The 21,893-nt window shown below is 39.2% G+C and overlaps 1 protein-coding gene across 1 annotated transcript in view; it reads right to left on the minus strand.

Annotated features, from left to right (window-relative positions):
• Positions 1-21,893, minus strand: part of LOC149538693 (pescadillo-like protein) — a 78,973-nt gene that overhangs the window by 39,486 nt on the left and 17,594 nt on the right. The window contains exons 5-10 of the mRNA XM_089800025.1: positions 9,701-9,820; positions 9,483-9,608; positions 7,664-7,748; positions 7,425-7,535; positions 7,059-7,152; positions 6,553-6,887 (exon numbers count right to left, since the gene is read on the minus strand). Of these exons, the coding sequence (XP_089656151.1) occupies positions 6,553-6,887; positions 7,059-7,152; positions 7,425-7,535; positions 7,664-7,748; positions 9,483-9,608; positions 9,701-9,820 (871 nt within the window). The remainder of the gene's footprint in view (positions 1-6,552; positions 6,888-7,058; positions 7,153-7,424; positions 7,536-7,663; positions 7,749-9,482; positions 9,609-9,700; positions 9,821-21,893) is intronic.

Consider the following 21,893-nt stretch of genomic DNA (forward strand, 5'->3'; position numbering starts at 1 on the left):
AGTCTTCACATTTTTGTTCATGTTTGTGTTGGTTACTGAATCTTCATCTAACTTCTTCCAAGCTCTCTTCCCAATTCACTGCATAATTGTCACCTCTTCTGTCCTTTTGTGTGAAGAAATACAATTAGGGTATTTTGCAATTTTCCCTAAAGGCAATGATGATACGGCAGCTATACTTGACAAATTCACATTCGCGTGAGTCTACAAGATTGTACGGACTAGTACTTTAGCTTGCGTGAGCAGCAGCAAATAGTTTAGTCTGCTCGACTCCTTCCTATGTAGAGTCTGTACACTGCTGAACGTGTTTCGTAGACTCCCTGTGTGCACTTATCTCAGTCCCGTATGCACACTATACTCCCTCTAATATTTCCCTTACGTACTGTACGGTTGTCTTGCCTATGCTTTGCTTAATAGTACAGTGTGAGTTTAAACTTTGCACCATTACCTTTTCTGTGGCCGTACAATACATACCTTTCCATTCTGTAGGTAAAGTACACCTTCCTTAAGACTGTACAGTGGTGTCCCTTTCCTCTTTTCTTTTCAAACCATACAATGTACGGACCTATTGCCTATTCTACCAAGTCTGTATAGTTCGTTACAATTATAATCTGCAGTGTTTGTTTTTTTGCCCTTATGGTGCATTAATGGTGTTTACCTCTATCCATATAGTGTCCCATGTGATTGCTTTAGTTGTATGGTGCGGTCTCAGTTTGCCTGGTGTTTGTATGGTGTCTCTAGCTTGCCTTATTCGCCATACAGATACACTTTTTCCCTCATGCCATGACCTAAGCCCAGACCATATGGCTTACTCTATCTCTCACTCTTTTGTCTCCAACATGCGTATGGCATACGGCTCGCAGCAAATGAAATTTCTCCTACTCCACCTTCTAAAATAGCCGTACGGTGCTCACCTTCCTCACTTTTTTGCTGAGGCCATCTGGTGGGCACACCGTTTCACATATGTTGTACAGCTGTATGGTATTTACTAGCTGGTTTCACCTATTTTCTCTTTTGAGCATCATATGATTCAGTTCATTATATTCTACTTACAGAGGTTCATGCACTTTTGCAAAATCCTTCCCTCGACTAATGTTAACCTCACATGAACTCATTTGTTAATTACATATTATTATATATATATATATATATATATATATATATATATATATATATATATATATATATATATATATATATATATATATATATATTATTATTATTATTATTATCTACTTATTATCATTAATTATACTATTATTATTTACATTCTTTTGGAATTATTCGTTCGATTGTTATTATCTTCTCGAGCTTCATTTCGCTCATAATAGATTTTTAACTTAGACCCATTTACTGCACCGGCCACCTCTTTCCCATCCAACCTCCATAATCTAATTGCTCCGTTATCACCCACTTCACAAATTTTGTATAGCCCAACCCATTTCACCTTAAATTTATCGAGTTTGATTTCATTACACCAATTATACGTTAATACTAGTTGCCCTGGTTGGAACCTGTTTAGTTTCAAGTGCTTGTCGTGCCATACCTTGCATCTGCATTGTGAAGCTTCGATGGCCCATTGTGCTTGTAGTCGTTGTTCGTCGATTATATTCAAGTACAACCTTTCCTTGAGACTTTCCATGTCTCCTAGTTTATTTTCAATTGTTATTTGTAAACTCGAAACCATAAACCACGGCCTCCTGACTATACACTAGCTGAAACGAAGTGTGTCCCATGGTAACTTTGTAAGAGGTAACGTATGCCCATAATGCCAATGGTAGCTTTTCTTCCCAATCCTCCCCCCTTCAACTGCACAAGACTTATAAATTACTTCAACCAAGATTTTATTTGTGACTTCCACTTATCTGTTTGCTCTAGGATAGTACGGGCTCGATAGAGAATGGTATATTTTGAATTTTGTGATCAATAGCCAAATGACATGATTGACAAAATGTCCCCCATGGTCATTCATCAATTGTATCGAGATCCCGTACCTTGTAATGAACTGCTCGTAGATGAATCTCACTGTGCTCAGTGCAGAGTTGTCTGGTAGGGCCCGAACCTCTACCCACTTTGTAAGGTACTCCGTTGCTAAAACAATGTACCTGCATCTCCGAGTTTTGCTCACCTTGAGAGGCCCGACAAAGTCCAGCCCCTAGCGTTCAAATAGTTCTTGTGCATGTGAAGGGTTCAGCGGCATGAAATCCCTCTTTAGTGGTTTCCCAACCCTCTAGCATATATCACATGCAACGACCCACTCCCTCGCGTCATTGTGTATGGTTGGCCACCATAATCCTACCAAAAGTATCTTGCATGCAGTTGTATCTAGCCCCATATGTCCTCCTACAAGCCTTGAGTGTGCTTCCTTCAATACTTTTGGTATTTCTTCCTCCAAAACGCATCGTTGTAAAATCTGGCCAGGTCCCATTTTGTATAGCAACCCATTGATCAATTGGAACATTTGACTTCTCATTACTAGTTTCCTCCTCTCGCTTGGTGGCATTTCCCTAGGAAATTGCCCTATTGAAAGATATTCCCTAATACTGGCATACCAGGATGGTAGTACGGCAATCAAAAATAGTTGTGCGTTAGGAAAGTCGTCACTGACTCCCTCCAGAGGTTCTCTCGACTTGATCCTAGATAGATGATCCGCACTAATGTAGCTTTCCTAGCCCGTACCACGATTTTAAATGTAAATTCTTACAACATAAGTAGCCATCTACTTATCTGTCTTTGGATGATCGGTTTGTTCACCAAGTATAGCAAGGCCTGATGGTCCACGTAGAACATGAATGGAGTTGCCAGTAAATAGTGTCTAAACTTTTGTACGGCGTACACCATTCCAAGAGCCTCCCGCTCTGTCGTGCTATAATTCTTCTCTACCTTAAACAATAATCTACTTGTGAAGTACACCAAGTGGTCCAATCCATGATCTACTCTCTATGCCAACGTTGCTCTGATTGCGTAGTTTGACCTGTCGACATGTGCATGGAACTCCTTGTCCCAATTTCGATAAGCCAGGATAGGTGTTGTGGCTAGTCGTGTTTTCAATCCCTGGAAGGCTTTCATCCTGCTCTGTTTCATGGACAAAGTGTTCTTCTTCCAGTCGTGTTTCACCTTTGCTTGCACCAGCCAGCCCCTTCCGAGGATAGCGTCATACCCTTTCCTTTTCAGCGGAATGACCACGAAGTCCAGTAAGAAGAGTTGTGTCCCGATTATTGTAGGTTGTGCCCCGATTGTTACAGGTTGTGCCATTAGAGTCCCGAGAGGTTTGATCCCGTGTTGATCGGCTATGAGCAATTGGAATGTAGACGGCCATTGGGTAGGTTGCCCCAACTTCTTCCATGTTTCTTCGGGTAATACATTTACTCCCGACCCTCCATCTACGATGATGTCCATGAGGATAGTTTTGAGAATACCCATCTCGACTACTATAAGATGTCTTCCTGTGTTCAGCGCAAATAGCATTGAGTTTGTGCGATTGTTCTGCTTCCACCTTGTGTATCCTTCCTTGGCTCTTCTACCACCTTCGGGGATGGTGTCATGTTCAGGATTACAGTCCGTCACTAAGGCATTGCAAGAAGGTCGTTCATCTTCATGGGAACCTCAACTTGCATTACCTACCGTATGATACTTTGTTTTGCATGGTTCCTCCTCGAAGTACTAGCAGTGTCCTTCGTTTGTGATTTTTCAAACTCCATCTCTTTTTCTATTTCTACTCGTGCTTGTTGCATCCTTTTCTTCTCCTCTTTTGGATCTGGATACGTTGTCTTCTTCGCTTGCGCGAGAGTGAATGCTAATGTTTCCTCGTCACATGTTTCTATAGTTAACAGGTTCACCTCGAGTTTAGGGCATTTTGAATCATCATGGTCTCCACAACCACACCATCTGCACAACAGATGTGGTGTTCCCTTCGTAGTACAGTCTTTGGTGAAGTGGCCCTAGAGGTTACAGACACAGCATTGTATCATTGGCTGTCCACATGGATCGTACTGTATTCAGCTACGGCCCCCATTATAGTTGAAATTGTTATTGTTGTTGTCGCCGCGTCCACATCGGTTATTGTTTTGGTACACTCCTGAGGTTGCCGCGTCATTACTTATATTTGTTCCTGCTCCCAAGGTGGGCACTTCTTGCTTTAGTAATACTTATTGGTGTCCCTTCATTTTCATATTGAACGGGCATTCCTTGGTGGAATGTCCCGCAATCTGACAGTTATCACAAAATTGGTTCTTAGGACACGAGCCCGTTGTGTGGCCCTCCTCCTTACAATCCATACACCATTGTTCCCTTTCTCTCGTTTGGCCAAGGTTCTTTTTCATGTTTTTGAACTCTTTCATGATACGTAGCATGTCCTTTTGTAGTGCCCAAACCTTTTTACTTGATTCCTCATCATTGCTGCTTTCAAAGAATGAATCTTTTGAATCCAACAATCTGTCTTTCTTCTTTTTGTCCATTTTTTGTTCACTCTCCAAGTCCATCGCACGGTTATATGCATCAACGTATGATGTTGAAGGTACAATTTTCATCTTTTACCGCAATGGTGGTCATAACCCTTCGACGAACCACCTTTTCTTCAACCCGTCTACTGGTTGGCTTTCCATCTTTCCTACGAGCTCCTTCAGCCTTCTCGCGTATACGCGGACTATTTCATCCTTGCCCTGTTTGGTATTTGTAGATTTCCGCTACTATCTCATTATCATCCCTCAGTAGTCAGAACTCTACTATGAATTCTTTCTTGATGTCCGACCATGTAGTTAACTTCTTCGGGTCAGTGTCTAAAAACCAATCGATCGCTAGACCTCATAGGGTAGCTGGAAACTGTCAAAACCAGTCATCTTGATCTGTTACATAGTTCACAGTCTAGATTGTTTTACAATGTCTAACTGGATTGGTTTTCCAATCGCCATTAAATTTCAGCAATTTTTCATTTGGTCCTGCCATTTTTAACTTATTTTGTATTTGTGGTACTTGTGCACCTGTGTTGTTCTACGCACCATATTGCTCTGTGTACCCGCGTTGTTCTACACAACCACGTTACTCTGTGGTGTGAAGAGGTCTTCTACAAGCGAAGTTGTTCGATTCTCAACTTGTATACGTCCATCAGGTGTATCGAGAACGAAGAGTTCACCCAGCGCTCATGCTCCTTCGGCACTTCGAACCATGCAGGTTCCTTCCCTTCCGTCTGGATTCTCTACCCTTGGCATATACAAGTTTAGGAACTCCTCCCTTGTCTCTTATACCAAATTCAATTTCTGTCGTGTTTCCTCAAGCAAGTCCTCAGCACTCCTCAATCTGCTAGGTGAATGCACTCCCTCGGTCCATTCTCCTTCACAACTTCAGTGCGCGTTGGTGACCTATTGAAACTTTTGCCTTCACTCCACATGTTTTGTGAGAATTAATGCTTCCTGTGTTGTGCGTACATCATCCTTGTCTTTTATTTTATTTCGATCTTTATTGAACAAATTCGGCATTAATCTTCATAACACATCTTTTGTACCAAGTTCGACTGGCAATGGTGCCAAATGTTTACCGTATAGGGTAACGGATATTTATCGCATTAAGAGATTAGCACGTAACACAGAACAAGATACTTTAGTCATATAAGCAAATATGCAATTCCAATTACAATGATGATTCATAAATCCATTCGAACGATGTACATATACTTCCTCGAGGGGTGACTCAACCGTCACACAACCTTTTGGACACTAGCTAATCCTTTCAGCTATAATATAGGTTTTACCGAAAACATCATCCCCCCAAAAGGTGATCAAATGGTGTAAATCTTGTTGTCCAGTCGAGCAGTGGATGATCGGTTACACTGTGTCCATATAAATCAACACCCGGGGTAGGTTTAGTGGCATGTTTGCTGCTGTGATCACTAGAGGTCAGGTTGCTAGCTATTCGCAGATAGGTTAGAAGAAGGTACCCAGGACCTAGCCAACTGCCTAGCCGATACTCTAACACCAAGATGCTCAATGGCAAGACAGGGTGTCCCATGCCTATTCCCAAGTAGAGAGGGCCTTTCTCGATAGAGATTATGTGGGGATACTAAAGGGTCTGCAGTTGGGAGGTTAAGCCCCTGACAATGCTTCTCCTCTTCACCAAATGCCAAGGCTTGGACATTCATTCAGTACTGCATGCATTCCATCTTCCTATAGTGGGTATTTTACTTTTTATGTACTTTCCGTCTCTGCAGTTAATTCAATTATTTTCCTTCCCTTATGCAGTTAATTCATTTATTTACTTTCCATTTAGATAGAAGTAGTTAATTCTGTTATAGCCGTTAAACTCTTTCAAATGATTGTGTAGAGTAGTGGTTATATCTATTTTTGTTTCAGATGAAAGTGAAAAGAAATGTAAAATGTTGTCATTTATCAATACGTTCTAATAGTTAGGAATTTGGTATGTTACAATCCATATGATTTTGGGAAAAAAGGCGTGCCCAGAAGTATGATCTTTTGCAGCTATCTAATTGTGCCAATGCAGATTCTTGTGTTCCAAAGGGAAACTACTACCAAAAAGCATACAGATCAGAACAGAAACCAATACCTCACGACCCAAGAAGAATTTCAAACCCTTAAAAAGAGTCCTGCACAACTTTGTTTCTTCATCTTCATCTTCCCCGTCACCAGTTTGCTCTTTAGCTTGAATTAACATATCTTCATGCTTCGAGTCACTCGTTGCATCTGTTTCTTTGTCCATTGTTGAAAGCTGATGCTGAAGCAATGCTAATCTTGCCTGTGACTCTGCTAACCTTTTCTCTTTCTGTTCCACCTCAGTTACCTCGGACTCAGTAGTGTTATTACTAAGAGTTGCATCTGAAGAATCCTCCTCCTGGAGGTTTGCTGTATTAGAAGCAAGGCCCTTGACCATTGCATACAATTCTACAAATATTGGAAAGAAAAATAAAATTAATATCACCTTTCCATGAAAGATATACATCTCCATATAATCTATATCTACTGCCTTGGAAAAGCCTATTTTAACTCCTAGCTGTAATTTATATCGACTTAAGGAGCTTGAGATTATTTTCTTATAAAAAAAAAGTTAAAAACCTGCTGCTGCTGCTTCCAGTTGTGGATCAAGCACAGGTGGATATTTTAATAAAATGGAGCTATAAAGCTTGAAATTTACAAATCCCATCAGTGTCTGTGATTCAAGAAATCAAATCCAAATCAGTCCCTTGATTATTTAATGATAAGTGCACATCATTGAAGACAACAAAGAAGTTCATTTACTGTTCAACTTGTCACCAAACGCTGTGGAAACATATTCAAGTCTATTTTGATTTTACAAAATTTTCAGTTCACTATTAATAGCATGAAGTTGAACGAAATGCAAACAAATTCAAACAATAAATATCAAGATGTATGAGCCCCAAATAGTTATGAACAAGAATCATAATTCTAGCAAAAATCGACCTCATAAAACTCTACAAATGTCAGCATAACACGAAAATCAACATCACTGGGGAGAACTTGATGTAGAACATGTGGTGTAAGCCATGTTACAGTCTGGCCTTCTACTTCTGCCTGTAAATTTCAAGAAAATTAAAGGATCTCAGTAGCAGTTTATTAAGGAGCAAGTCATTGTGTTTCTTACAAGCAGTTGCCTGAGAAAAATCAAATTCACATTATCAAATCATGTAAATCACACTAACCTGGTAATAGATGCCTTTCACAGACACAAATGTCTTACGTAGACAATGCTTTCTAGAAACATAGACCTGCCACTCGAGACTTAACCTGTCAACAAAATTTAACTGCTCAGTACCTATTAACATAGATTTATAAAAATTCCAAATCTGCAAAACTAAAAATGGATAAGGAGTGAACCATGAAGGTGCAAATATAATAGGAAGCAGTTCAGAATGATTTTCAGATTCATTCTGCTCGGTACCTATTAACATAGATTTATAAAAATTCCAAGTCTGCAAAACTAAAAATGGATAAAGAACCATGAAGGTGCAAATATAATAGGAAGCGGTTCAGAATGATTTTCAGATTCATTCATCTCATCCAGCATTCAGGTCAAAGTTCAAACAATCCAATGTACAATTTGACATTTTTTGTTAGAAAATTGAAGGTTGGTACATGGAGGAATCAAGAACATGAATCAAATTGAAACTCTGAAGCAAACTGAAAGGCTTCTAGTTATGAAGGAAAGCTAGGGATGTCAAAGCAAGTCCCATAAAATGATGCACAGAATGCACACACTCCTGGGGATGAATAATGTGAAGTTTAGAACTAAAAGTTAATAGTGCAGTAAGGGCTGAAAAGCTGGAAATCATGTCAACTAAACCTATAAGTGAATATCAGAAGAAGAGAGAATAGACACAGCCAAGTTCAAGAGATGTGCAGTTTTAGCTGTACAACATATTGTGACCCAGGGCCATCAACAGTAAGCTTGAAGGTAGACAAGCAAACATACTTTCAAGCTCCCTTTTCTTTGAGTTACCTTGATGGATGCTCCCTTTACAAGCATCTACATAAATCTCTAGCACTGGCATTGTTTCGAAGTGTAAAAGCTTTGAGGTGTGATCAACTAGAAATCCCTTATGTATAAAAATTTTAGGAGCATATTTCTCCTATGCACAAACTGCAACAAGTATTGAACTCCTAGGCTGTCCGTATTATGTCTTTCAAGAAAGAAAGTATTGTTAATGTCAAGTATTGGTGATGCCTTGATGGATGTTCTCACCATAACGATCTACAGAAATCTCCAATACTGGCATTGTTTTGAAGTATTAAACCTTCGATACCTGATCCGCTATAAATCTTGTATAAAATTAAAAAGAACATATTGCTCATATTCACAAAATGCAACAAGTAGTGAACTCTTAGGTTGTCCATCTTATGTTATTCAAGAAAGTAAGTGTTGTTAATATCAAGTACCGGTGGCAGGAAGGGAGAACACACCCAAAACTCACATCATATACTATTTATATGTAAAAAAACATTTGAATTTCAAACCATAAACAACTCCACTAAGACAGTAAACATGTACAGACTACAACCAACAAATTATTTTAGGAATATTATTAATGAATACTTTTATGTGAATGATACAGAAAGAAAATAAGAAGCCAACCTTGACCATATTGTGCCATTGCACATTTTATGTTATCCCTAAAGACTCTTCATGGTTCCAAGTTTCTAACCATTTGGAAAACAGAACCAAAAAAATGTCAAAATGATATAAATATTTTTCCTCAGACAAAATTTAATAAAAGAGCAACATTAAACTTCTACAATTATCATATTTTCAGATACTTTAACAGACAATAGCTGAGTGTGTTTATTGTATTCATCTGGAATATTGAACCAATTCACATAAGAATAAAAATGTAACTTTGAACATCAAAACAAAAATAATTTATTTGCAGTTAAATTCTGAAAATACAGAACACTTGGATGTCCAGAAATCATTATGATTTGAAGGATATAATTCAATGAACAATTATAGATCTAGAAAGAAACCTTCGACAGCTATGGACCCGCTCAACGGGAATATCTTGCGTCTTTTCAGCAGGTAATGCTGCAAAAAGATGGATCATTGTAAGGGCATCATCCAAGTCGCGAAGGGCATCTATAAATGTTGGATACCTGAAAAATTAAATGCATGATCAGATAGTAGTGAGTCGTTTGTTACATGAAAATCTATTGACAGATTGATATGAAAGAAAGTATTGCAATACCTCTGTCTCACAATATGATCAAGAGTGTATGATGGCTTGTTATTTTCCAAAGTATCTGCCAATTTCTTGTTCTTTTTTGCTAAAGCTTTTTTAATCTTTTTTTCAAATGCCTTTATTTCCCTGCATGGCATACAAAAGCACAAAAGTCAACCAATCAAGTTGATAACATAAGGACATATAACCAATTAATACAACTGTATAGCAGACTAAATACAAATGGACTATTGTACTCTGTCAAGCTTTGTCTGCAGAAAACATACACACCTGCACAAGTTGCTCAGAATTCTTATTTTCATATAGACCGCATTTTGGTAAAAAAACAAATTTCAAATTTATATTTATAAAGTTGAATGATGATCCATGATGTGTTACTTGTCAGTTAACCGAGCGAAAAGCAGCCTATGAGCTTACAGCCAAAAAAATGACAACTGAAGGATGTCAAAGTGCTCTTCAGTTTAAGGTGCAACTTAGATGCTTAATATACGGCTCCTCTCAACCAAGGAAGATTATGTCACTCAGAGAGAAGTCATCTACAAAATTAGTAATCTCCCCCTTCCACATTTCCTGCTAGTTTACAATATTTTGTGTTTTCCTTAAATCATCTTCTAGGTGTCTGTGTGAAATTTCTGGGTTGTGGCGGGGTGGAATGTTAAATCCTCCCTCTATACCATTCACTGTCCAAACTTGAAGAATATCCTTAAGAATAAATGCAAGAAAATATGGTACTTTCTCTAGCTCGCATGGAAGTTATTCAAAAAATGATCTCCAATAATTGTCCTTAACCCTCAAGGTGTGGAATAGTGGAATAATGTCTCTACAAGATCATGCTCTAATTTGTCACTTCCTGGATATTAGACCCATTGCAGAAAGTTGAAACTGCCAAGGCATGAATAACTAATAAGTTAAAATAGGTTTCACAGTGATGCCTTCACCTGTCAAATATTTCTAAAGCTATTTCAAAATGCAGCAGAGCATGACCAGATTGGAGGACGTATCATGGCTTTATGCAAAGAGTGGATTTCTGCACAAAAGGGACAGTTTGACTTTAGTCTTTGGAAAGTATTCTTTCCATTTTGCCTGTTTAATAAAGACTTTAATCTCCTACTGCAATTCTGGCAAGAAAATGCTTTTGAGAAAATTGAAGAATTATTTGGTTATCAATTTGCTTTTCAAAATTAAACAAGTTAAAACTGTGATCATGTCAAGATGTATTTCAAACTGGATTTAAGAAAAAATCCTAGAAATGGCCTCTGCAAAGCTGAAAGCTCTTGGCTACACTTTGTGTCAAAAAATTAACCATGAACACATCCCATTGAAATTTCAAGTCTGTTTCAAGCACAGCCATTTGGTAAATGGACGTACAAGGTTGATTGCACAGGAATTCAAGAATTAAAGAAAACAACTGGTAAAGATATGAAATTGAATTAAGATGGATTAATAGCTAGGATACAGAATAGCAGTTGAAATACCTAAGAAGTAACACCAAAGAACCCCAATCATTTACAACAAAATAAATCTTCTTGAGGGCAATTGGCAAAGGGATGTCAAAAGCAGATTCAACAGCAATCCACAAAATAAGGCAAAACAGTGACAGCAAATAAACCTGAGTTACAACCAGCGAATGATAAGGATTAGAAAATGGTAATTAGATTGTCTAGAAAGAAGCAGCACAAAACTCAACCAGGTACCTTAAAGTCAAAAAAATTTGCTTTATCCTTAGATTTAAATTTAAATAAGTCTGTTCAAGAAAGAAAGGCAGGGAGAGTTTTAACTTTTAAGATATCAACAATCTACACATCAAAACACTCAATAAGGAAAACACAAAGTAGCAGCTCTCAGGGGCTGGGAAAAGCTGGCAGAGATAACAAAAAGAGAGCTTGGAAGAAAAAAGCTCCTTTATGAGCTGAATCAAGATACATCTGGATTAGAATTATACAATCAAGGGTTGAAAGAATTATATAAATATCAGCAAAGCCTATCATCAACTGATCATCCACAATACTTATCAACATCACATCCAATACAAAGCAGCTGTCATCATAAGTCAATATTGGCAACTCGGCCAACTGTGATTGCCATAACAGAGCCAATCCTTTCAGCATCTCACCATCATTTGGCAGGAGAATATCTCAAATCTCAAGATCATCCAAATGTCATTCCAAGATGAAACCCAATGGCAACAAACTAGAGATCAGTAACACACAAGAAAAGAAGATGATTACTAAATTGAATTCAATTCATCCCAGACAAAAATGATTCTCAGTAGATGGTGGAACGAAGGAGAAGACCAGGGTTTCGCAAGATTGGCTGCAGGCAGCGATGGCAGGATGGGAGAGGAGCTTGGAATGGCTTGAGGCAGTCATGGAAACCTCCGCAAAACCAGACTGGAAAATGGGGTGGCTTTTTGGATCGGAAGGGGCGAGGAGTGACTCGCAAGATTGTGGAGGATTCACAGTTTCAGAAGGACGACCATGGGAATACCCAAGGGCACTCAACCGGTAACAGCTGGAAATGGGTGAGAAGACAAAATGATCGTCCTCCAAGCCTTGCAACTCTTACGAAGGACACCCCGACCAACATTGGAGTCAAAGGCGACTGATATCCAGATCGACACGAATGAATGGAAGTCAACAGTTGAAATGTTGAGGGATAGGGCTTTCTTTATGAAGTGGGGAGGAGGTTGGCCATCATTAACCAAGCTGAGAAAGTGGGTAAATGACAGCTGGGGGCCGAATGTCTCCATCAAAACCTTGACAAATGGTTTCTTCCTTATCATTATGGAGTCAAATCAGAAGAAAACAAGGGTAATGTATAATGGGCCCTTTTTGATGGACGAAGTTGGCTTTTTTATTAAGGATTGGGTCCCGAACTTTAACCTTAAACAAGCCAAGGTGGAAGAGGTTCCAATATGGATCAGGTTGTATAATCTCCCTCATGAATACTAGAATTCGAAAAATTTTAAGATGATAGGGGACAAGTTTGTCAAGGCAGATGAAGCAATAGAACTTCAAGATTTCAGCTAGTATGCGAGGATTTGCATATTGTGGAAGCCCCATCTGCTGCTCCCACATGCAATAGAACTTTGAACGGCAGAAGGCTACTGGTGGTAGGAAATAGAGGTTGAGGAAGCAATAAGCCGTTGTAAAGTCTGCAAGGAATGGGCTCATGTGGCTGAAGACTGTACAATAAAGCATAAGGGTAAGGAAAAGGTGGTTGAAATGCCGAAAGAAACAATGGGTTCCAAGGACCTAGGCTCATCAAAACCCTCCTCAATGGATTGCTCCATGGCTGATGTTGAAAATGATGGTATCAGCAAGGTTCTTGAGATGGCAAATGTAACTGTGGAGCCTCAAGGAAAGGAAGATGGCATGAGGATTGGAACCCAGACCAACATGCTTCCACAAGGGAATCCCAATTGTGGTGATTGTCAAGACTACAATCTGGGGGCAATAGTTACGGCAGAAGAAGAAGATCTCAAAGGACATTGGGGGGTAGGGTAGTAGAAGACAAGGATGCAAAGGATGATACTCATATGAGGGAGCTGAATAAGGATGTAAGGGAAATTCATATGGATCCAATGGACTAAGTTTGCCCTAAGAAACCTGAAGGAGAGGAAGGGAGAGCTTAGACATTTTTGCTTCTCCCTCAAGGCTGATGGTTCCCTATTTGGGAGGTATTCCAAAACTTGAAGAACTTCTTGGAGAAGATGCAATAGTAGAACAGGATGGGATTGGGCTGATAGAGCAACGAACAATCTCACAATCGAAGGCAAAGGAGGTCAAGTCTCAAGGTAGGCCCCAGAAATCAAGGGGTAGGAAATTGACTCAGAGGTTGCTGGAGGATGCTGGCAACATGAAGGGACAAACGCGATTAAGATCCGGGAGGGACATTGTCTCTCTTGGGCAGCCATGAAGTTCCTTATGTGGAATGTCAGGGGTTGCAATGCCCTTGGCAAACGGTGTCTGATCACGAGAGCTCTTGATTAGGCAAAAGAAAATGTTGTTTGCACTCAAGAAACAGAAATGGAAATAGAGGAAGCAGCTAGGGTTTTAAGAGTAAGAGAAAAGTGGTCAGGATTCTTTGTTGGGGCTATGGGGACCTCGGGAGGTTTGGGTATTTTGTGGAATCCAAGATTTCTTAAAGGTGATCCTCTAATTAAAAAGAGGTATTGGCAAGCTATGTGTTTTTCTTCATATATTGTAAATTTCTCAAGGGTTTTGATAAATGTGTATGGACCCACAAAATCAGAGGAGAAAAAAGTAGTATGGGAGGAGATTTCTCTCTTTTTAGCTACTTTGGGGAATGAATTAAGATTGGTGGTAGGATATTTTAATGCCACTCTTTGCTCTGCGGATAAACGAGGGGGTGTTCAATCTTTTGGTACAGTACAAACTGATTTTCAACACTTTGTTCAGGACAAGAAGTTGTGGGAAGTTCCTACAAAGGCGGGTTCTTTCACGTGGACGAATAAGAGGAAGGGCTTCTTACATATTGCTGAGAAGTTGGACATAATCTTCTTGGCTAGAGAATGGCAATCTTTACCAGTCGTTTTTGAAGGAAGAGTACTAGGATTGTCGAGCTCTGATCATTCCCCGGTGTCTCTAGTAGTTCAGCAGGACAGTATTCCCCTCAGGTGTCTTTTAAATTTGAAATGATGTGGTTCAAGGAAGAAGGGCTTCAGGAAAAGGTAGTAGATTGGTGGACCAATGCACCTATAGTGGACGACAATGTGGCCTTTCAGTTTTTCTCAAAACTGGGATATCTTAAGCAAAAACTTAAAGAATGGAACAAATTTCATTTTGGAAATATTTTTAGCATTAAGTAGGTATAGAGGCGGATCTGGCAGCTTTGAACAGCAAAGTTATGGAGGAAGGGATTGATGTAGTGGACTTTCAAACCGAACAAGCTTTGATGGGAAAGCATGGGGAAAGTTTGAAGAGGGAGGAGGTTTACTTCAAATAGAAATCAAGAGAGGATCCGCTGAGGCTAGGGATAGGAATACAAAGTTTTTCCACGGCTCTTTGAAAATTAGGCGGAATGTGAATCGCATTCTCTCTATTGAGGATAAAGACGGGGTGCTATTGGAAGACGCAAAAAGTATCAATAGAGAAGCAGTGGAATTTTTCTTAGAGCTATGGAGGTAGGAACAGGTGGATAGGAGAGATGCTCTGGAAAAGGTCTTGGGAGTTATTTCACACATTGTTTCAGAAGAGGACAACAAGATGTTAATGGAGACAATAAAGATGAGTGAACTGAAGGCTGCAGTGTTTGGATTGGAAGGAGAAAAGGCACCAGGGCTTGACAATTTCTAGGCATTTTTCTATCAAAAATTTTGGAAGCTTCTAAAGAAAGAGTTGCTTACAATAGTGGAGGAATCGATGAGGGAAGGTTTTATCATCAAGGACTTCAATAAGACATTGATAGCACTCATTACAAATAAAACACAACCATCAAGGTATGATGACTTTAGGCCTATTTCTCTTTGTAATACAGTGCATAAAATTATTACCAAGATTAATGCAAATAGGTTGAAAGTTGTAATGACCCGTACCAGTACTGTAACAAATCCGAACAGCACCGTACTGTCCTGAGCCTGATTTTCTCTTTCCCTTTTAAATGTAAATCTCAAAGTACAAACCCATTAACAAATAACCAACAATATAAATAATAGATGAAATTTCGAGATAGGAATTTACTCAAACTCACTCTTAGATAGCACAACCAGCAATACATCCACATGCAGATGGAAAATACAAACAACAATTGACACCCGAACTAACTCCAATAAATCTTTGTTTCCAACATGATACTAAAGACTCCAGTATAAGGAAAATGCAATACAAATCAAAGTGCTAAACCGACAACCTTCCAACAAATCCGAAAGCGTATTATTGCACTATTCATCAGCAATATAACATTCAGCAATTTCCAAATAACCTCTAAAACATTATCGTATTATACAACAGCAATACAATATCTATCCAACCACAAATCCAATCTTCTACACAGATGTTACAGTCAGATTGGAAAACAAGAAAAGAACCTGTAAGCTCAATGAGACACCTATGATGATATCTCCCCGAGCAATGGGTTTGCATCCACTACCTGCCTGCCAAGGGGCTACGTCCTCACACGGGCTGAAAGCTAAAGCTTTTTGAAACTCTCCAAGAGAGAAAACTAAACTGAATAGTAAAATCAAACATACCGAACGAAAGGGTCTCTTCTCCTCTTATTCTCACAATTGTGACTCTTCGACTACCTTTCTATCTTTTCATCTTATCTCTCCTTGTCCTCTTTTGTCCACTTGGAATATTAATTTGACATTTATTTAATGACGTTTCAGCTCTCCTAGCAGATTTTAATATTATAGAGATGACCCCCTTAATATTTCTAATGTCCCCAGAAAGGGACATTACAAGTCTCCCCTCCTTGAGATTACTTGCCCTCAAGCAATTACTACCAAGATCCCATAAGAATCTGTAGTTGACCCTGTAGCCTGAACTGAAAACAAATTCAGCCAAACTGTGTAGCAAGGTGTCACGCTGTAAACCACCTGTCAACCGGTTTCCTAGATCCCATATTACTCTCTGGAAGAACTAGGCACCTACACCTGTAAACTAATCAGCACGGATCAGCTCCATGACCATAATAAAATCCTTGTCCGACCATAGATATAATCTGCCAACACTTGGATCCCAAACTCTGTTATGTCGTTCCACTGCTATGATGAGGTAGAAGCATATCAAAGGTCCATGTGTAACCCAGTAGAGTGTGAAGACCTGCCCTAAATGGGTGATATAGGAAATGAGCTGCTCATAAGCTAAAACAACTATCTCAAGGACATCAAAACCAACACCATCGTCATCAACCTGGAGAACTTCCAAGTACATTGGTGCTATGAATATGGAAGATGCTGGAAATATAACCATATTCCTCACATGGCTACTCCGCCAAGAATTACTTAGCAGCTGATGAAGGAAAATCACCCAACTCCTGAGAGGGTTGAAATCGGAAAATATGTTGGGGTTGATCAACTGATAAGCAACAGAAGTTGATTCATCATTCCCAGGTTGAGTCCCCAAATCACTATCAAGATTTGAATCAGTATTCTAGGGTCTGAAATCAATTTCTTCCTCCGCACGACAAACAAGAGAGACTCTCTCATCTATCATAAAAAGTGGGTTATCGGGCGTCCAGTCAGCGGCCACTTCAAACAAGGGGTTATCTATCAACTGAAAGTGATATGAAGTTTTGCTACTTAATCGTTTGGGACAGCTATCCAAGTCATAAGTTTGTTGAATGCTCTCAAGTTCATCGATGACTTCTAGGAAAAATTCCTGTCTCATTCTATCCTCATGTTCCCGAGATTGATTCATGACCTTGATCTGATTTTCTGCTCCTTGAAGAGAGAATTGAGCCTCATCCAAAGCATCACGAACGTCCTTCAGCCCTCTATTAAGTTCGTCAATCTTATCCTTCCCTCTGTTTGACTATTCAGCATATATCTCAGCAATCTTAAAGATATAATCCCTGTCGGTTAGTAAATACAAGTAATCTGATTTCATAGTTTCGAGGGCTATCTTGACCTTCTGCAAGTCATAAACATTCCAATCTCTTCCCGCTTCTCTTGGAATCCTCCTATAGAGCTCATTAACCAACTCATGGGTCCTATCATAACGTACTAAAGATGTCACAACCATATCTTCACTAACCCTCAGTTGATTCGTTAAGGTATGCATTTCGTTACTACTCTGCTAGAACTGTTTATTACCTTACAGTGTTATCTTAGGGGGTTCTTCCAATTTCAAGCCATGCGTGTTAGGAATATAAGGTTCATCATAAAAATGCTCCAAACTACTATTACCTTGTGGGCAACCTATCTCCTCAACCTTCTTGTCAAGGCTCACTTCTAAATCACCCACGAAGAAACTTGCACCTCATGTAAAATCTTCTACGTAATTGCAAGTAGGCTGCTCATCTCCCATAGTCATCTATTCTTCTTTTTCAAGATCATCCAAAAGATAATTTTGGTCTATCCAAACTTCTTCGTACACCCCTGTGTGTTGTTCATTTGCAAAAAGATCCTAGGCCAACTCCAGATACTTTCGTTTTGCATATCAGTCATATTTAGCTGCTTGAGATAGAATTCCAAGTAGTCATTGAATGATAAGTCATTTTGGATTCGGATAGAAAATTCTTTATACTTTCCATAAATGTCGAGTATTTCTTTCCTTACATCAGCTTCAAAATCATGAACTAACTGTGCTTGTGGCTTCATCGTACCTTCCTAGGTTATATCTGAACTCTATGCTTACCAAATAATGCTACTAAATCACGAGATTCTTAGATTTATTATGATAGAGGGATTGCCAAAATTTGGTGAGGAACTTTGTAACTTGCAAACTGTGCAACCTTGGCTCCCATATCTGCTAGCAACATCCGATCTCATACACTGTTGTTTGTAATTTGCCTCGGATTTGCATGTGTTATTCAAAAGGAAAACTGTTCACAAACTTACCACCAGTGGGCTTTCAACCCCAAATTTCTACCCAACCAGGAATTCTTGAATCCCTGAAATGACCCACTCCTTTTTCAACAATTTACTTGCAACTTGTAAAGTGCTTTTTCTTTCAGAATGGATTGGAAATGCATATACAAGTGCAAAAAATTTCAGAGATATTGATTTTATTTATAGATAGTTTCCTTGCAATTGGATAGTTTTATAATTGCCTGAACAGTTCATATTATCGAGGAATTACACCAGAGTGTAAGTTTAATACCCAGACTGCACAGACCAATGTTTTTGCTCAGCAGATTGGCTACCAATCATAATGAATTCCCAGCAATGTCTCTGCTGTCTAACGTTGAGAACCGCAACAACTACTTGCTCTGAAAATACCTTATATAGCTCAGCTCCTGATCTTCAAACACTATGGTGCTAACAACTTACTTCCCTCACAGCAGTGCCTTCAACTACCTGGAAGTGCTAGGATCTACGATTATTATCTCCTTGTCCAATTATATACCAATAAAATGTCTTCTTTTCAACACAATCCCTGCCTCTAACGTCATGGCTTGATGACTTAGTTTCTATGTCCACAATTCTAGGCTGAAATTGCCGTTATAGTCACACCCGTAACTTAGGTTGGTAAGCTTCAATCGAGAGAATAAGAGACCAAGAGCAAATGAGGCGACAAATTATCGATTCACACTCCTTGGAAGCTTCCTAGAAAGAATGTCAAGAATACCCAGGCGTTTTCACTCTGAAGGAAAACCACACAAGAGAAGATAATCTAATCTCCCAGGTCGTAATAATGCAGGATCAAGTGAATATGGTCGACTAGCAGATTTTATATGCTTTTGCTCCAATTAAGATAATTTACTGGTATCGATTTACTATAGTCAGCCACAAACATTTATGATACCCAATGTAACACCCAAGGATTAAACATCCAATGTAGACGACGTTGTAGAGGTCTTGCCTTCTATTCCGCATTGACGTGCTCAGAACTCATTCATAAAAATGATCATGGTACATAATCAACACATTGGTGTTGTTGTTACTCCTGCGATTATTCCCGCCTATATTCATTGCCAAGGTTCTAAAATGCATGCGCTACTGACGGCAGATTAAAATAAAATTATAGACATGCGTTACTGTAATAACCCGAGCTGATAATTTTATCCTCCGCCAGCGGACACTGAAATGGGAGTTACACCTGTCAAGACTTTCTTTAGTAACGCCACCAACTCGCACGCATGAACTCAGCATTATTCCAATCAAAGTAAAGGCGACGATAAATATGGCTCCTCAGAAATCGAACTTCAAGATTGAAGGCGTCAAATTGCCCTCAGCACTTGTGTATTCGGAACTCTTTCACCCTAGATTACAAATGTTTATTTGTCTCCATCCGAATTAATCCCGTGAACGGGATATCCGCTAATAACCCGTCCCGTGAATGTATTCTTTGCTCGCTTTCCCACTGCTCGATTCTAAAGACTCCGTTGATAGATGTAACGGAGGTCACGTTGTAGCTCCATTCGAATGATCTCTATTTCAAATACTATATCCACACCTGGTTTTACAAACTATTATTCCATCAGGTGTATTTACTTGCGACTTGCTCACCCGATGTTGGCCCTTGTCCACTCTATACTGCACGTAGACTAAGTATCTCACCCTAAATCCCAACCGCTAAACCCTCAGCAGCCACTTTAACTACAGCCCCTAAATCAATCGAGTAGCTTCTAATCAGTCTATTATTCACAACAATGTAACAAATAAGGGGTCCACCTGGAATGGTTTTTTGGTAACAATGTTTGCCGCATAGACTTCAACAGTTTTAACCTCTTCAATTTTGATTCCGCTTTTAGAGCTCTTACGAATATTTATGGGTCTTTGCAATATGTTAGAATTGAGCAATTGATGCATCTCTAAGTTCTTTAATCTACATCATCTCCATCAATGGCACAAAGATTTTATTTCTGATAAAGTCTAGGCCATATCAAAAACTGAAATATTCATTATATTTTGAATACTGGCTTTGTTTGAATCAGACTTCATTTGATTTTCCTTTTGACTTGAAGAAACCTTGGATGTATAAACAGCTCGTGCATACATCCCATCTTTATCTGTTTTTTAATCCTTTAGAGGTATATCAAATTGCACTTTTTGTGCCTTTAGTACCTTACCCTTTACTTCATTTCCTTATGCATACTCAGAAGCCTTTTTAGCAATTCCTTCTTTCACAAACCAAGCTGCTGGCTTACCTTGGTCTGAGCATAGTCCTACTCCTCAGGTTATAATTACTTCTAGCCTGAGCTAATGCTGCAACTGTCAATGGCTTGAGTACCTCTTCATCGGGTCTCCTAAGTTTAACATCATCCTTACTTGCAGGATTATGTAATATCCTGTCTAGTGTTCAGAAGATATAATGGTGCTGCCATGACTTCTATTGGGTGCCGCCTGTAGCAAACTCTAATTCTCAGTCGGAAGTTCCTACCATAGTTCCCCGCTTTCACTGCCAAATACTACTTATTGCCACTAAGAAACACACCACGACTTCCTCCCAGAACTGAAACTACGGTTACAATGTTGTTATTCTCACATGTAGATCACAAAGAAAACTTATCACATACCCAATTTTGATAAACCGTCTGCCTGGACCATGAAATGACCCCGCTGGAATTCCTTAAGACGAAAAAAGTGAATCTCTTCTTTCAATTCGATTATAACCTGAGTCACAATCAAAATTTCTGAATCTGAAAGCAGGAACCCTTACACAGGTTCACACCAATAAGTCTCAGATGTCACCTCTATCTGAACTCTGAAGTCACCAATGGCACAATTCACCTGGTGTTTCACAGATTCAAAGTGCTTAAAACTTTAACAAGAATTCACAATCCCTGCAGGTTGGGTCTTCCTCAAATCCTTGCCCAAAGTATTCCTTCTTTCTGAATAAACTTCCATAGGATGGCAGGATCTCAAGCTCTAATACCACTGTAATGACCCATAACAGTACTGTAACAAATCCGAACAGCACCGTACTCTCCTGAGCCTGATTTTCTCTTTCCCTTTTAAATGTAAATCTCAAAGTACGGACCCATTAACAAATAACCAACAATATAAATAACAGATGAAATTTCAAGATAGGTATTTACTCAAACTCACTCTTAAATAGCACACCCAGCAATACATCCACATGCAGAGGGAAAATACAAACAACAATTAAACCCGAACTAACTCCAATAAATCTTTGTTTCCAACATGATACTAAAGACTCGAGTATAAGGAAAATGCAATACAAATCAAAGTGCTAAACCGACAACCTTCCAACAAATTTGAAAGCGTATTATTGCACTATTCATCAGCAGTATAACATTCAGCAATTTCCAAATAACCTCAAAAACGTTATTGTATTATACAATAGCAATACAATAACTATCCAACCACAAATCCAATCTTATACACAGATGTTACAATCAGATTAGAAAACAAGAAAAGAACCTGTAAGCTCAATGAGACACCTATGATGATATCTCCCCGGGCAATGGGTTTGCATCCACTGCTTGCCTGCACGAGGGGCTACGTTCTCGCACGGGCTGAAAGCTGAAGCTTTCTAAAACTCTCCAAGAGAGAAAACTGAACTGAATAGTAAAATCAAGCATACCGAATGAAAGGGTCTCTTCTCCT

The sequence above is a fragment of the Cupressus sempervirens genome, chromosome 9 (genome assembly GCF_028749045.1).
Source record: "Cupressus sempervirens isolate cs-2001-9-10 chromosome 9, ASM2874904v1, whole genome shotgun sequence".
Lineage (NCBI taxonomy): Eukaryota > Viridiplantae > Streptophyta > Pinopsida > Cupressales > Cupressaceae > Cupressus > Cupressus sempervirens.